At 37.0% G+C, this 18,173-nt stretch overlaps 1 protein-coding gene across 4 annotated transcripts in view; it reads right to left on the bottom strand.

Annotated features, from left to right (window-relative positions):
* The window catches only part of Fnbp1l (formin binding protein 1 like), a 76,863-nt gene that overhangs the window by 41,913 nt on the left and 16,777 nt on the right, over positions 1 to 18,173 (bottom strand). For 3 of the 4 annotated variants that reach the window (XM_040751926.1, XM_040751928.1, XM_040751929.1), the window contains exon 2: positions 6,941 to 7,056. In XM_040751926.1, coding sequence (XP_040607860.1) covers positions 6,941 to 7,056 — 116 coding nt within the window. Of the gene's footprint in view, positions 1 to 6,940; positions 7,057 to 12,424; positions 12,458 to 18,173 lie in introns of those variants that run through there. The other variant, XM_040751927.1, reaches the window with a different exon arrangement.

Here is an 18,173-nt window from a genome sequence, read left to right as displayed (position 1 = left end):
TGAAACTCTCAATGACTAATTTTTTGAAGTAAAAAAATGATACACATAATACATGATTCCACTATCTTGTTTCTGGATATGCAAAACCAACCAACCTGAAAGTCCTAAAGAGACTACTTGTATATTCACATCCAAAGCAGCACTTTTCACAATAATCCAAGGTAGAAAACAATGCAAATTCCCAACAAGTGAACAAATAAAATGTGTATGTACAAATAATAACATTCATCCTAAAAAGGAAGAAGATAGAGATGTGCTCAGGTAGCAACAACATCTCTTTCCTGGACTGACAAGTGCCAACACCTCCTCCAGGAGCCTTTAGCAGTCAGCAAGCCTCTGATCCTCAGTACCACATATGCGCAGAAGCTAGGGGTCAGAAGTGCAAACACAACAGGGGAGATGCAACAGAACTTGGTAGGGTATGCTGTCAGGCTCTGAAGAATGGGATATAGGAAAAAGATAATGCAGCCCGTATCAAGAAGGAGTTGACAAGCACAACCCACCATGGGGATGAAACTTTGTTATGTAACACATGAAACCAAACACTTCATTTACTTCTACCTGAGTCAAGTGGCCATGGTTCTCTTCAAATTAAATTAAAGTAAGGACTGTGCCACTCAGTAATCCATCCAAAAACAAGAACTATATAGCCTAAAGTTTAAATATCAGAGATTGGACTCTTAAGCCTGTTTAAAGGAACACTGCATTTTGAGTCTTACATGTTTTGTACAGGGCATTCTCTATACTAGTTGATGGCTATAAACTTAAACTTATATTTCTGTTTCTTTTCTATTCCTATTCTGTGCCTCATTTTCCCCTTTAATCTATTTAAAAAGAAAAAAAGAAAGGAACCAAAGTATGTTGGAGAGTTTTTAAGTATTAAATATGAATACTGTTAACATAGATGCTACTTGTATCACTAAGAATATCATAAATGAAATAAATTAGGAACAAGGTAGCAAATAGGTGTATAAGACAATAGGAGAGTAGTTTATAGGGGTTGAGGGAGGTTGCATTGAGGAGCTATTATTCAATGGGTAGTATTTCTGTTCTGAATGATGAAAAGAGTTATGGAGACAGATGATGGTGATGGCTACACAACCATGTGAATGTACTTAACATCAATAATTCATACCTTTTAAATAGTTAACATGGTAAATTTTATCATTTTACTTCAATTTTTAAAACTAAAATATAGGCTATGACCCCACTCATTACTATATAGTACCAGAACATCTGAATATAAAATACTTTCAGTCTCAATATCTACACACATACTAATGACAGATGCCGAGTAAACAGGTGAAAAAGGAAATTAGAAGCTTTAAATACTGATGCATGAAAAACCCAAAGAAAGGGAAGAAAATGAAACAAGCTCCGAACAATGAAGGTATGCAAATGGTCTTCTCGTATTTTTCACACACCAGCTCCTAGTTTTTGCTTTATTTTCAACATGTCAAATATATACTACACATAAAATATAGATGGATGTGTCTACACATTAGCATATCAACTCCAGTCTATACTTAAAGAATGTTAGCAATGTGATAAGCATAACAATGAGGCTTTTTAGGAAACTAGATCTTTCAGAAGAATATTTTTCCAAGTATGTTTAAAATAGAAAAGAAAAAATCTTATCTGTTCAATTTAAACTGAAGAACAAACTGACACCACAGACTTAAGTATTGTTTTTCAGATAAATTTCTGTTAAGAAATTTGATCTTTGTTTTCCTTTCAAATTTAAGATTCAAAACACCAACCAAATGAGAGCTATCAGGCTCAGTGCTTGAGTGCCTATCAGACATGAGGTCCTGGGCGGATTTTCAGAAAAGGGTGAGGGGCTGAATAAAGTATACACAACTGATATTATGAGCAACCAAGCTATCTTTGAGTTTAATATTCAAACAATGAGATCATTAAAGAGTGAGATTTCTATCATGAAGACATTCAACCCAACAGGTTTGAACTTAGTTTTCTTTCTTAAAAACTTTTATGCTTGAGCCGAGCGTTGGTGGCGCACGCCTTTAATCCCAGCACTTGGGAGGCAGAGGCAGGCGGATCTCTGTGAGTTCGAGGCCAGCCTGGTCTACAAGAGATAGTTCCAGGACAGCCTCCAAAGCCACAGAGAAACCCTGTCTTGAAAAACCAAAAAAAAAAAAAAAAAAAAAACTTTTATGCTTTACAAAATAAGTTCTGTTCAAATCATATAATCTAAGAAAATGCTTTTATATAATGGTCAGGAACATGCCTTTCAGTTCTATGGAAGTGGTTATGCTTGACTTTATTAGAAAAGTGACACTTTATTGAATCATCCCACAAAAATTTAAGGCAGAAGCCTACTATAAGGCAGGTACTCTGTAAGTGCTAAACACAAATGGTTACAGAAATCATCAAACTCCTGTGACAGCAGTTTAATCACACTGAAAATAACACAATCAAGTTGTTACAAATCAAACTAGCTTAGTAACTGGTTAACAATTAAACTGAATAGCCATCTGTTTAGGTGTAACAGAAAGAAGGAAGATTAAATAGAGTTCCAAAGCACATAAAAAATGCAAGAATGGGAACAGAAGGTAGTGATAAAAAAAAGCAAAATAAAAGCCAGCTAGCCAGCTATACTAATGATAGCTAAATGAGGTCCAACTACACATACCAAGATGCAGTTATATGATACTGAAGAAAAGTTTTTCCAAATATTGTACTTTTTTCTTCTGAGAAAGCATCAAGAAAAAATAGTTGCCAGGTGGTGGTGGCGGCGGCGCACGTCTTTAATCCCAGCACTCAGGAGGCAGAGGCAGGCGGATCTCTGTGAGTTGGAGGCCAATACAGAGAAACCCTGTCTCGTAAAACCAAAAAACAAAAAAGTTAATAGTCTTGAAGAGAATATTAGGGAGAAATCAGAAAACTAAAGTAAGATGCCATCTGTAATTTATAACAGGTTACAGAGACAAAAGTAAACAGTATTTACTCAAATCTTCGTAATAAAAAAAAAAACACTCTCTAAATGAAGTTTAAGACCTCAAGTAACAGAAACACCCCAAATCTATCCCTTAGACACTTGGGTTCGTTGAAGTGCTGCTGATTTTTATGAAGCTTCATGAATGAGAAAACCGTTTCCTTAAAAGGAAGGACTTCTAAACGTTTAGCCCCTTTTTATCTTAACTTTATGGATGACCTGGAACTCACAAAGATTGACCTGTCTCTGTCCCCCAGGTGCTTGGATTAAAGGTGTGTGCCATCATGCTAGGATATCTAATTTATATTTTCATCAAATTTCTACAGTTTTAACTATGCTATATTTACATGGATCAGTTAGTTGGAAGGGGTATGTGTTAGTATTTAGACATTTTACTGACAAGATCCACCCTCAGCTGCTACCACTAAGAGAACCACCTGTGCACAGTCAATATGCTCCCTTTTAAAAGGGCCCTGCCCACATACCCTCTCCCCCCCCCTTCCTCCCACCAAGTTCCTGTCTGCAGAGGCTGATCTCCCGCCTCCCCTTCCCCCTTTTACGATACTTTTCCCTTATCCCTTAATAAAAAAAAAAAAATCCTCTGCTTGAACTCTGTGACATGGTGTCTTTCTCTCTCGAGCTGTTTTTTTTTTTTTTTTTAATTACAACAGTATGCTACTCAGTTTGGGGATAAGTTACTAATGTATGCAGCAAAGTCTTAAGACAGGTTTAAAGATGTACTATGCACTGGCAGGGGTAATTAACAGAGAATTAGTAAATCTCTTAACGGTGAAATGCAATATAATGTAATATCCAAGAGTCCATGTTCAGCAACAACAGATAAAGACGACTAGTTCTGCCTTAACCTTTCTATCTTCATTTCCAAATCTGTAAAATAGTACTGAAATTTCAAATACTTTTAAAGGAAAATGTGTTAATAAGCATGGAAAATAATGCTGACATATTAAGTGCTATAGTAAGGATTAAGTAAATATATTTTAAAAATTTGTTTGTTCTTACCAAGCACTATTCTAGGACTAGAAAGAAACAGAACAAACAAGCCCCTCCCTTTGTGAATTTTAGTATAGAGATTCTTAATTTTAATCCTAGAATTAAGAAGCAGAAACTATTTAAGTAATACAATTTGGTGATGCAATTCAGGTAGAAATATGTACTGAGGCAAGCAAGTGGCAAGAGACTAACAGTAACTACTGGGTTTCTGCCAGATCTGTACGGGCAACATAAACACAGCTGGGCATGGTGACACACACTGGTAATCCCACTGGGCCACACAGCAAGACCTTCTCGAGAAAGGAAGGCAGGGCAAAAAAAAAAAAAAAAAAAAAAAAAGCCACAGTTAAAGAACTGCAGGCCAAAAAACAAATAAAATTAATTTTTACTTTCAGAAAGTCAGTATGAAAATAGCTCCCTGGGTTCTTCTCAGTTTAAACCAAGTGACATGTTAATGGCAGACTCTGATAAAGGAATGGAACATGTAGCTTACCCTAGACACAGGCTATGTAAACTAATAACCTTAAAACAGTGATGTACATGATAATAAACTCCCATATAGGTAGAGAGCAGTGAATCATCAAGGGTCGTAAGAGTCTAAGTTAATTGGAAATAATATTTATTCATACATTACATTTATCCAGCTTGGCATGGGAATATAAATGCACATAATAAAGTCTCCAATTAAAAAGGAAGTCAAAGAGATTTCTGCTCTAAGAGAAAACTAGCTTATAGGCTCCATGCCTTCCAGTATAGCTTGCTCCCAATATCCCACACTATCACATTTGGGTGTTCTAGTGTGGAGGGTGGAGGATATAATTTTACACAGCCATACTTCTATGATAGAACATAATACTGCAATTATTTTAACTAGAAGAGAAAATAATATATATTTATTGTGCATATACAGCTTCTCCTTTTTACTTAGAAATTTTAATTAATCCCTGCCATTTACATATACAAGTCTATTAAAGTAACAATTGGACTGGAGATCAATTTAGTGGCAAAATATCTGCAAAGCAAGTATAAAGTGTTTCATTTGATCCTTGCACCCTACACGCACGCACGCAGAACCAGAGGTAAGTAAATCTCTGAGTTGGAAGTAGCCTGGTCTACACAGTGAGTTCCAAGACAGCCAGACTTACATTGAGACCCTGTTGCAAAAAATAAAAAATAACATAGAAAAGAAAAATTTTAAAAAGGAATAATGGGAGGTGGGCATAGGATGCCTTGGTATCAAAATGCTTAGTCGTGCAATGCATTTAAACTGATACAAGACTGAAACCTAGCACTTGGCAGGCTCAGATAGGAAGGAGGAGTTGGAGGCCAAAGTGGCTAAGTATCTAGACTCTGCTCCCAGCCCACAGGGGGGTATTTAACAACCTGAATACAGTTATTACAAAGAAACAGAGAGTACTTCACTGAGCAGCAGTCTCCTCCTAAACATGAAATCAACCTCTGTAACCAAACTAGGAGTAGGTAGCTAAAAGAGGAAATAAACAAGACAAGCCTCTTCCCTTTTTGAACAAAAAACACCCTATAAACAGTACCTGACAATTCAATCATTTACCAGTCATTCATCCAGAGCAACAATCTCCATGTAGAAAGGAATAGTCTGCTTCAAATTAAAATGCCTCCTCCCAAACCTTCTTTACCCAAACCCTTCAACATTAGATAATGAAATAACCCTCCATTTCCACCCTTAGGATGGAAATGTGCAAAATTCCTTAAGTGTGTGACACTCCTCTAAAGAGGCAAATCCTCACACAGCATGGTCATGACAAGTCCCATTTCTCCCTATAAGATTAGATTTTTTAAAAATAAATAATTCTGAGCTTCAGCCACCCTCATTCAATAAAGTACTCATACCCATCCCTCCCTTGCAAGTAAGTGAAACCACAGTTTATCACCAGTCTCAGAAGAGCACCAAAGAAGCCTGAATGTTGATTAGGAAGTCAGTCCTGTTACTCTAGCAAAACTGATTCCATTATAACTCTCTGAGATCTGGGGGTTATCCTGGATAATTAGATATTGTAGAGTGCTTAAGTATTACCTTATAAATTCTCAATATTTTGTTTTGCAATTTGTAATAGTACTCTTTCCAAGTTTATCAATCTAGTACAAAGTCATTAGCTAAAAATTTTTAAGATTTATTTATTTATTATGTACGCAGTGTTCTGTTTGCATGTATGCTGACACATCATATGAGGGCACCAGATCTCATTACAGATGGTTGTGAGCCACCATGTGGCTGCTGGGAATTGAACTCAAAACCTCTGGAAGAGCAGTCAGTGTTCTTAACCTCTGAGCCATCTCTCCAACCCCCCTAGCTAAAATTTTTATAGGCTGGTCTTCAAACTTTAAGCATTACTTTTATCAAGTTCCAGCAAGACTACTTATAAAACTGTGATAAACAACAATAATTGTGCTATCTGAACAAAATCTTAAGAGAAATTCTACCAAATTTAAGATTTAAAAACTTCCCTTTAAATATTTTGACAATAAATATTTTAACATAGGAGCTCAGCACAGCACTAACTCCATTCCCAAGACTTAGAAATTCTGAAGTCCAGTGCATTAGAAAGAATTTTAAAAAATAAATACCAGGGAAGAGTGAAAGTGTAAAACACTGAATACGCCAGGTCTTGTTTGTTTAGTCATGGAACTATTGTATTCAGAGGCTTGAAGGTGGAAAGAGACTAAAAAAAGACAGCAACCTCTGGCTGCTTAGACAAGGTCTCCCCCTTTGCTCTGAGATTTAAGGATTTTAAATGTCTTTTTTCTGCAATCAAAGCGACATGTGATCTAATTAGTCAATATTCCCTGTGATACAAGGCAATGATTTAACTAAATTAACCATTAGTTCTCTAATTCAAACCAGTTTAGGTAAAAACACAAGGTTTAATCTGTACAATATTAAGCTGCTTAAACATGTAACTTCATTTTAAAAGGTGAAAAAGTAAATCAACTTACCTCAATTGTTTTGCATAGTTCTGTTCAATTTCAATCCTCTCTTTAACAAACTTAGCGTATCTTTCCAAGAAGTCGATTCCCCATTGTGTATGCTTATCTAAGCTATCGAACTGATCCTAGAAAAGCAAAAACAGATTGAACGAGTTTGAAATGGTATCCACAAATATGTAAACCATTTTCTGATATTTGTACAGTGAAGTAATTAAGTATAAAGTATAAGAGGAAACCCCTGGGTCTACCCACTATATCCTAAATCAGAAGAACAAAATGCTAGATAGAGGACTACCTTTGCAACTGTAGCTCTTCCTGGACTAACTATCCTTTGCAGATTTTGGTCTTGTCAAGCCTCCACAACCACATAAGACAATTACTTAAAGGAAATCTCTCTAGTGTGTACTTGTCACACCCTACTACCCCATTCACATAGGACTAGCAGGGTTTGTAAACTGAAGCAACAAATCTCTAAGACTGTAGCAATGGCACACATACCCTGTGTCTAGAACTGGAAGGAGGAAGCAGAGGAAACAACTGTAAAGACAGGCTCAGGAAACCAAAGACTTGAAGCAAAGGAGAGGGAGATTGTCCTTTGGGAGTATAAAGTCATTAGGCTACAGGAAATACCAGGCAGCTCACAGTTTGCCCTAGCTTCCAATGGACCACACTTAAGCGGACTGATGCGAACATATTCACGGACTGTGCTGAACCACCACCTGGCATTCTCACACGGGAGCTCCCTCATCACCTGCACATCTTGACTTCTGTCACCTTCTAAGAGCCAGGAAAGTAGTTTCCACACTTCCTTCCCGTTGCACTGTGTTGATCTACTGTGAAACGATCCTATTCTTACTACCAAGGGCCTTGTGTTCCCAATTCCTAACTGCCCGTGTAGTCCAAGTTCTGTCAGTAGTAGAAATAAAGCAAATAAAAAGCAAAGCAAAACAAAACTGCTTTCTTTGTAAACATACATGTATGTGTCCTGTTGGTTCTGTTTCTCTGGAGAATGCAGGAAAACTTTACTCAGATACAAACTTAGCAATCGGTGTTTTGGCCTGAACTCCTCTACTATGTTCCTACAGACCAAAATGGATTTGCTCATGCTGAAGGTCCCTGACCACCATGGCCAAACTAAGTTAGCCATCTGGCCTGAGAACTCAGGAGGAGGAGAAACAGAGACAGATAGTAACAACCAAGTCCCTAAGCAGGTCAGTTCTAACCCACACAACTGCTTTAGCAATGTACACAAGGAAAGTAACTTTTAAACCTTCAAACTGCCTTTTGCTCTGTTCTGCTTTCTCAGCCCTTTTCTGTCTGCAGGACCAGCACGCTTCCTTGTGTTTTTTGGAATCACATACTGCCCAAATACGGACCTATAAGCCAGGTCAATTATAGTCTTTTAACTTTTTAATTTTGTCTTTCAGCAAATTTGCTGCCAATAAAAGATACAGTATTTGTAGATGACAGAGATAAGTGATGGATGGGTTTCCAAACATTCATTATCAACACACTTTCTCCATAATTCAGATTTCTTTGAAAAAGCAAATAATCACTAACCATTAAAACTTCCCTTTATCTACTGACGATGCAAAATTTCTCAAAATTACATATTATGTGAGCATATAACTGACAACCATTTATTTAAAAGGGTCACATCTTTAAAGAATCCAAGAGATAAATGGTGAATTTATGAGAAACAGATTTTCAAGGGTCCCACCCAATTCTTCTTGGGAACACTGTAAACAGTTTGTCTTCTTATAAGATTAACTATAATAACAATATGTCTCAATGTTCTATGAACTCCCATTCAATTTCTCCTACCTATAAATAAAGTGAATAAATTTCAACTTTATTTCAACTTCCCTTTTGAAAGTCCAGTCAAAGACAGAACTAGTGACAGAATAGAAAAACTTCAGTCAACACACTACTTTGTTGGTAGCTAACAGTTTTTTCAAAGAACACTGTTTTTAAAGTACTTAGCTTGTTGCCATGTTGTTGGTATGTGCTGCTAATACATATCAGTATCTATACTACAAGAGTAAGCAAGAAGTGCTTACCGGGCCTGTGCCCTCAGTTCTTATCATATGTAGCTTCTAAAGCCTTTAGAGTCTCCTGAGTGACAGAGACATGCTTCTTTGTTGATCTTCAAGAAAGGCAACTCTTTTTCCTTCCCAGTCAGATGTGTACATGATCTCATGGTCCTCTTTGAACTACACTTGATTTCATTGCTAATGAGGTGGCTTGGAGCCAGAGGTTGTTTACCAAAGGAATCCTGTTAATACAGGGCTGAAATTTTCAGCATTCTTAGAAGAGGGGCTACACACTGATTATTCAATAATCAATGATTTAATCAATGATGTTTATGTCATGGAACATCCATAAAAAAACCTAAACAATGTGTTTAGAGAGCTTCTTGGTTAGTAAGCATAGTCACGTGCCACAGTGTACTGAGTCTTTCTGGACTTCATCATATGTGCCTTTTCATATGGCTGTTTACCTGCATCTCATCATCAAGGAATAATTAAATGTTCTCTGAGTTCTGTGAGTCATTACAGCAAATTATGAAGCCTGAGGAGAAAGTCATGGGAATACCTTACTACGGTCAAGTCATTTGGAAGTACTAGGAGCCCAGGACTTACAAAGAGCATCCAATGTGGGGTCAGGCCTACAGTAGTTAGGCCCTTAAACTTATGAAATCTTTCCTTCATTAAAAACAAAAACTAGTTTTTTCTCAAAATACAGTAGGATGACATTATCTTGACAATTTCTTACTGTCTGCCTAAGCTCAATGTATTAAATGTAGCCTAATGTCTCTTTAAATCAAGACATTAGTGTCAATTCATGTTTTACACACTAGTAGAGTTCTATATACTATGAAGAATTCCAAGGTTTTCTGCCTAACTCAGTTGATCCTCTTGTATGCTCTTTTAAGATTCCTGCTTTAAATAATGACCTATGCTTGTCTGCTCTGCATTAAGTCATTGTTCCCAAGCTGAAATGTTAGAACTGAGTTTTCCAGCGCTCAAGAGGCTGACATGGGAGAATCAACTAGACTGAGGCCAGCCTAGGCTACACAGTGAATTCACACCTAGTCCGGAACATATATGAGACCATATCTCAACAAACAAAACTGTTTTTATTTTATTTTATTTTTTTTGGTTTTTACGAAACAGGGTTTCTCTGTATTGTTTTGGAGGCTGTCGGTCCGCCTGCCTCTGCCTCCCGAGTGCTGGGATTAAAGGCGTGCGCCACCACCGCCCAGCCAAAACTGTTTTTAAAGTATATGCTATTTTATTAATATAAATACTCAGAATTAGTATTTAGAGTTGGACCTGGAGACTAAGGGAAGACCAAGAGTTCAAGACCAGCTACATAGTGAGTTGAAGATCTGCCTGAACTAAACAACAAATCCCTGTCTCAAAAACACAGAACAAATACGAAAGTACTAGGCAAGGAAAAAGTAGAAAAATTAAAAGTGCAATAATTACAATAAATATACTTTGACTAAGGTTTTACAATATTTTTAAAGTAAGTAGGTCCCAAATGTCAACTTTATTAAACAAAAATCAGTATGAAAAAGTAGCATGAAAGTAAGAAACAAGTCAGGTTGGTTCTGAGTGAAACAGACTTTTCATGATAACCACTGGGAACAAGAGTAAGATCAGAGTGGGAAGGAAAAACAGTTGAGGACAAGTTTTAAGAGAGAAACATTCTACTATGCTATAATCATATTTTACCTCAAACAGTAAATTTACAAGCTGAAAATCATTTTAAAAAGTCAATATATTTAAAATACAAAACAATCTTCAGCTTATGTTAAATTTTGCACAATTCACATCTTGGTCTTCAAACAGACACATTAACTGCAATATATGAAGAAATAAAACCTACAATCCTCGAATTTGGGAAGATAATCCAAACAATTACAATAAATTCAAGGCCAACCTCAAGAGTACAGGGAATAACAGGCCACCAAACAACTGTATACTTGAAAAACTGAGATATCTGGTAAATAAATGCTCATTTTAAATTATTTAATTTTACTAATTATTTTACTTGAATCACCTTTAAGCAGAACCAAAAAATACACTGGTTGGCTGACAGATGTTTGAAACTGGATCTCACAATCCTCCTGCTCAGCATTCTCATAGCTGGATAAGTGTTCCCTACCCAATCCAACTCACAGGTCAATTTTGCAGAAACAAATCAGTATCAGTTACAAAGCTGGTCTAGTTATTCTAAATACAAAAACATTAGATCACAAAGAATATTATTTGCTGTTATATAACAGTCTTAAATTTTTCATAATTTATATACTTATGAAATCCAGAAGAGATGACAAAATGAACTTCATCTGAAACTCTGGCACATGAAGGCACTTAATTGCTGGTTGACTAATCATTCTGTTTACACAGTGCTTTAGAATTTACAAAGCTTTTGCATATTTTACTAGATGTCACGAAGTCTTTTCAAATACAGCATTTTACAAATGTGGACAGCAAGTTTCTGAAATTTAGAAATTCACTCCGTATTTTCACTCTAAATCTCATTTTCTTTCTACTACAAGATATAACTATTTGATTAAGGTTAATAATTAGCATTTATTAGGACATAGTGGTCTCACGCATCTCGTTATAAGATTACACAGCTTCCTACTCTAACCTTGCAAATACATTAGGGGAAAAGATAGAGACAATCTAAAAATTGTGATGGATAAGGCCACTCTGAAAACATCTACAAGTTAGAAATAAAATACGACTATTGGGCTGGTGGGCTGGCTCTGCAGATAAAGGTGCTTTGACACAAACTCAGACAACCTGAGTCTGATCCCCAGAACCCATGAGATGGAAGGAGAGAACTGACTTTGGCAAGTTGTCCTCTGACTTCCAGAGCAAAGTTGTGGCACTCTCATGCCCATCCACAAACACACCCACAGGTAAACAAATACCAAAAAGATTGAAAAAAATTGCATAATCAAAGCAGGCAACTTAACATCACTCCCTTGTCTTTGCTCTCTTTAGCACGTTTCTCATTCCAGATTGCTAGGTGAGTTCAATTTCTTGGTTCCGCACCTTAATCATTCTCTCTTCCTTTCAAATACATTCATTCATACCACAGCTTCTGTGAAATGAATCCCCTCATTAGTGGTGTGCCCTAAATTAACCTTTTCTCATATTAAATTCAAGACAGCTCTTCTGCTTCTTTTTAATTTTGTAAAATATTTCAAGTTAAGTTTACTTTACCTCAGAATAAGGATATTATCCTAAGAGCTAGAATCAGCATCAACTTAAATGTCCCACACTTAGTGGTAATTTGAATTAGGTTTGTTGCTCCAATAACCTACTATAACATGTGCTAGCTCATAAATATATCTATTCAAACTATTTTCATCTGCATAACTTAAATCTAATTCAGTATAAAACAACTATCACAAAATGTTACAAGATTTTAAGTCACTTTTAAATATGCAATTCTTATTTTTATAATTACTTTGATACAGCCTTGCATCCAAATGAGGTTCCAATAAAGTGCTCTGGTAAAGTACCAGGGGACGCCACCATTTAAAGAAGACTTCTTAACTGAAAGGCTGAATAATGACTCTGCTGTCCTAGTTTAGAATTACTTTATGGCTCTGATTTGGCTGCCAGAGTTCCTCTAGCACTTCTGAATACCAAACTACTACCAAAGACATTTAAAGACCTAGCACAACTGACTTTCCTCCTCTAACTCCTACAAACTGTAGAAAGATTTTCCCTATGTCTCATGGAGCTAAGAAATCAATTATGCCCCAGAGTCAATCAATAACATCTACACACAAAGAAAACTGAACAATAATGTACTTTTGTATAACAGCTTAATTATTTTGATGTTTCTTCAATGTAGAATTAAAAGTTGTATATTTGGACAACTCGGACATCTTTAAATTTAAAATTTTCAACTCAATTCTCAATTAAGCTCACAGTGACTTCAATTTCAATACAGACTATCCTTACCACAATTTCCTTTATAGTTTCTCTTTCTAACACTGACTACACTTCTACCTACCTCAGATGCCCATTCTTATGGTTATTTCCATTATAGTTAACAATACTACAGCATGACCCTCCTCCACACTTACATGGAAATTCAAGAATGCCCTAGTCCAGCAACTGTTTGACCCCACAGAGACTAGTACTAACATATTATTACTATCTTTTATTCCCTCCCCCTTCCTTCATTCTCATCTTTACACACAATGGGTACCATAAACCATCATTATAATCAATCCTTGCAAATACTGCTCATTGTCCTTGCCACTGTCAAATTTTAACACTGATCTTATATTCAGCTTTTAATCAACTCTTACGGTAGAAAGGTAAAGACAAAGAATCAATCACGTTGACTGGTTCAACTTTGAAATTTCTATCTACTAAACTAAGAAGTTGTTAATGCTACTTGAGCCCATTTGCTATCTATCTCATAGCAACTATCTCATACCTTATTCGCACGTTGAATTTAAATCACCTCCTACCCATTGCATTAGTAGTCAACAACTTTTCCTATTTCACTAAAAAACCAAAGGGAACAATTGAAAATTTCTATTCAAAAGTGGGATAGAAAGATGGGATGTTAAGCAAAATTAACATGCACTGTGAAGGTTACCCAGAGACATAATAATCCTTTTATACAGATATTTAGCAATGAATAATGATTAAGGACTAAGTACACACACATAGGATTTTCACAAGAAACTACATTTACTGAAAAAAAAATGTCTTGGCCCCTTAATGCAATCTTTTGTGACCCAATGCACCTCCAGAACACTCTTGTAATTTCACTTATCAAAAGTGGGAGGAGCTTAGCATTAGTAGCTTTTTGAAATGTAGCCTGAAAGCCACCAAAACAGCTATTGCTACTGCTAAAACACTTTAAGAGGCACTGTTTCATGTGAATCCCACACCCACATTTGGGGGTGTCTTATCCTTTCCCTGAATGCTTCTCTTTTTAATACTCCTTCCTGCTTAAACACATGTTAATCTCTCTTCCTAATAAACTCCACTCTTTTCCATACTGGCTCATCCCACGATTCTTTTTTGCAGCAAAGTCAAGAATACTAGCTTCATTTGAGCAATTGAACTGGTGCTGGTTGTAGCATGGAGTTGTGTCAAGCTCCTGCCCCATACTACTGGCACACTAACACTCTTTTTTTTTTTTTTAACCACAAATACCTGTGTGCTTTCTGTCTGCCTCTTTGGATTAGTTGTTCACACTCCATCTTTTGCTTGACTGAAAATGAGCAGTCTCAAGTTCAGCTGTTAAAACATTTAAGTCTCCAGGCTTACATACACTTGGTTTATTCCAGGGAAAGCAAGAAGTTGATTAAGCAAGGTACAACTAAAAGGCCAGGAAGGAAAGTAGCTGATGTTGAAATGGAGGTATACAAGGGTCAGAATGCCAATCATATCTATATCTTCTACCCCAAAAACTCCCACTTAGTCCAGTTATCTATTCTTGATCTCTGAACTTCAAATTCCACATCTACATGGCTTTAATGGGAAAAGATTAAATATTAAATATAAATAGAGCATTTAACACAAAACTTGGTATTAGTATCTTATTAATTCATTTAATTCATCAAAGGAAAGAACGCTAAGTTTGGCATTAGACATAAGATATAAGTAAAAAACACTATGAAAAGGAGCACAATTTATCAAATAATCATAAATCTAATTTTACTGGCTAATATCTATGGAATGTAATACTAATAGTTAACAATAGTTAGAAGTCATTTAAATAATTCAATCTCATACAAGATTTGGGTTTCTTATCTTCTAGCAAATATGTTTTGTGTTTTCACATAATTTAAACTATAATAGTATGACAACATACTACTATAAAAGTTACACAGCCAGGCTGTAATGGCTATAATTCCAGCACTCGGGAGGCTGAGGCAGAATTGTAAATTCGAGGTCAGCCTGAACTACAGAATGAGACTGACTCCAAAAGCAGAGGGGAAGCTAGGGAGACAGTTCTTACAGGCAGGAGGACGACCTAACCTTAGTCTCCAGAACTCACATACAAAGCCAGGGTGTGTGACACCATGTGCTTCTAATTTCAGTAATGGCAGGATGGAAAGTGGACTGTCTTGGTTAGGGTTTCTATTGCTGTGAAGAGACACCATGACCACGACAGCTCTTATAAAGGAAAACATTAATTGTGGTGGCTCACTTACAGCTCAGAGGTTTAGTCAATCATTGTCAGGCAGAGAGCATGGCAGCATAGAGGTAGACATGGTGTTAGAAAAGATGTTGTGGGATAGTGGGCACGGCTTGAGCATACATGAGACCTCAAAGCATGCCTCCAGAGTGACACATTTCCTCCAACAAGGTGATACCTCCTAATACTGCCACTCCCTTTGGGGTACATTTTCTTTCAAACCACCACATGGTCACACTCAGAACCCTCCAGGTTGGTTGGTATGCTAGTCTAGTCTATATGATGATATTTTGTTTATGATCTAACAAATAAAGCTTACCTGAAGATCAGAGTGCAAAGCTAGCCACACTAGCTAGCCATAGAGACCAGGTAGTGGTAACACACATCTTTAATCCCAATAGCCATATTATTAGCCATAGACCACGCAGTGGTGGTACACATCTTTAATCCTAGCACTTGGGAGACAGAGGCAGACAGATCTGTTAGTTCAAGGCCACTCTGAAATTGATTCAGTCTAAAAGAGAAACAGAGTTCACACAAAAGTGATCCCAGCACTTGGAGTGATATGTCTTCAATCCCAGCACTAAGGAGGTCAAGACAGGAGTGATGCAGCTGCTCCGAGAAAGGAACATAAGGTGGGAGCAGACAAGAGAGCAAGAGAGACAGTCTGAGGATTTGTAGAGATGGATGCAGTCTAAGCAGTCAATCTGAGGCGGTCTGAGGATTTGTAGAGATAGGGTCACCCATTCGGTCTGAGGAAGAAGTTAAGAGCTAGTGGCTGGCTGCTTTGCTTCTCTGTTCTTCCAGCCCACCCCCAATATATGACTTCGGGTTTTTATTATTAATACCAATTAGAATTTGTGCTACAAGCCTACTTGACTAAGTTCTAGGCTAATGAGAGAGACCATGCTTTGCACTAAAGGTGAAAAAACTTGAGGAATGACACTTGAGACTGTCTTCTGACCACCACATGCACATACATGTACATGACTGTGATCCCACCCCCCTCTCTCTCAAAAAAAAAATGTACTGTGCTATAAATCTTAGCATCCTCAAGACACATTTCCCCCCTGCTTCTTTACTGAAAAAATTTCATCTCTCCCCCTTAAAGAAACATTTTACAGATGTTCATTCTTTTTGTTTTCCTGAACATAAACACTGCAGTGCAAAGATAGTACAAAGTTATAAAGTGGTAAGTAGCTCAATGGACGGGCAGCATATATAGCATGAATATATGCTTCCAACTACTACCCTGCAGGTCAGAATTTACAGATGGTTTATTTCTGGAGTTTTCCCATTTAATGTCTCAGCCCTCGGCCGACTTTGGGTAAGTGAAATTGCAGAAAATAAAAACCACAGATAATAAGAGACTACTGAATCATCTCCCTGGAACTGACATTTCACCGAGACCAGAGAACATAATCTGCAAACACAGAAGCCAAGAGCAGAACTGGTCTTTATATATATGCTTTGTATTTTTAACATGGAAACTCTCCACAACAGTGCTAGCTTCCTTCTGCAGGTTCCTCTTTGATTTCTTGGCATTCCCTATTGGGCTCATTTTCTTTTTCACTCTGGCCTGCCTTCCCCTTTCCCTTCCCAAAAGATTCTTAATCTCCTTAGTAAGTGAAAAGTAAGTATAAAATCTAATCACAGACCTTTAATGGCTAGAAAGGACTTTAAATATCAGTGTTTGTGGATAAAGAAACTGAAGCATAGAAACTCTTTGTCTAAGGTAACAGAGCTAACTAATACAACTGAATCAAAGACTTGTCTTAATTTTCCGTTTTCTTGCTTCAACTCAGTCCACTTACTTAAATAAATACTCTTAAGCTACATTTATTATTTAGAAATCAAATAAGCCTCCTGGTGCTAATCTAATCTGAAGGGATACTTAGCTATTGGTATATTCTTGGGAATAATTCCAAGGGGTGACCTCATGCTACTCCTACCATGTAATTATGGTTAAATGCTGAGATAATTTAATTCTACCCATATTTGCTGCTGTATTTTGGAAGAAGCAGAGTTGACACAGACAATACTTGATGCCTTATTTTCATTAGCATTATTAGAGGACTTAACATTTACAATTAAGAAATTATCATTAATGAATTATGTCATAGAGGATACATATACAAGTTTTTACATCTGTCTGATGAGTTAGGTAGCTGGTCAGGAGTTATCAGAACGGTCTGACCCTCCCATCCACACCTATTCCATCCCACCCCCAGGACCTCCAACCAGCTTTGGAAAGGGAGGATGAAGTGGTACTCAGGCTTTGGACACTCACTAGGAGAAGCTCTTTCCTTCTGTTTAAGAACAGCCATTACCCTGGTTTACTTATGTCATTTCTGTGACAAAATGCCTGACAAGAGCAAGTTAAGGAAGGGTTTGGCTCCAAGTTTGAGAGTATAGTCCATTATTGGAGAGAAGCCATTGTGGCAGGAACTTGAGGCAGCTGGCTACATTAAATCTACTGTCAGGAAGCAGAGAAATGAAAACTGGTGCTCCACTCACTTTCTCCTTCCTATTCATTTGGGAACCCAAACAACAGAATGGTACCTGCCTATATTACAGCAGGTCAGTTAAACCTTTAGGGAAATACCCTTGTAGTCACATGCAGAGGTGTTTCCATGCTAATTTTAAATACTATAAAGTTGACAAGTAATCACATTTGCTTTATAATTTATTTTTTACTTTTTTAACCTACTCACTCTGTCACATGATTTTTGGTGCAAAGAATGGGACCTGAGTTCTACCTCTGGCCCTGAGTAAACACATACTACTCTAATATGCCCAAAAAATTATTCTCAAATTACAAAATATACTATTGTCCCCTCCTGTAGAAGTTAATTCAAATGAGCCTATCAATCACCTAAAGAGGAATCTACTCCCAGGAAAACTGTCTATTCCAGAAGATTGAAGAAACAAACACACCTGAAGACATACTGAGAACAACTATCTCCTTAATGAAACTGGAACTTCTATACTGCAGAGGCCCCTCCACTGATCCAGCTGCTAACAGACCCCCCACTGCTAAACA

This window comes from Mesocricetus auratus, unplaced genomic scaffold (assembly GCF_017639785.1).
Source record: "Mesocricetus auratus isolate SY011 unplaced genomic scaffold, BCM_Maur_2.0 Super-Scaffold_100009, whole genome shotgun sequence".
Classification (NCBI taxonomy): domain Eukaryota; kingdom Metazoa; phylum Chordata; class Mammalia; order Rodentia; family Cricetidae; genus Mesocricetus; species Mesocricetus auratus.
Note: the sequence above shows the minus strand (reverse complement) of the source record. Positions and strands in the feature narration are given on the sequence as shown.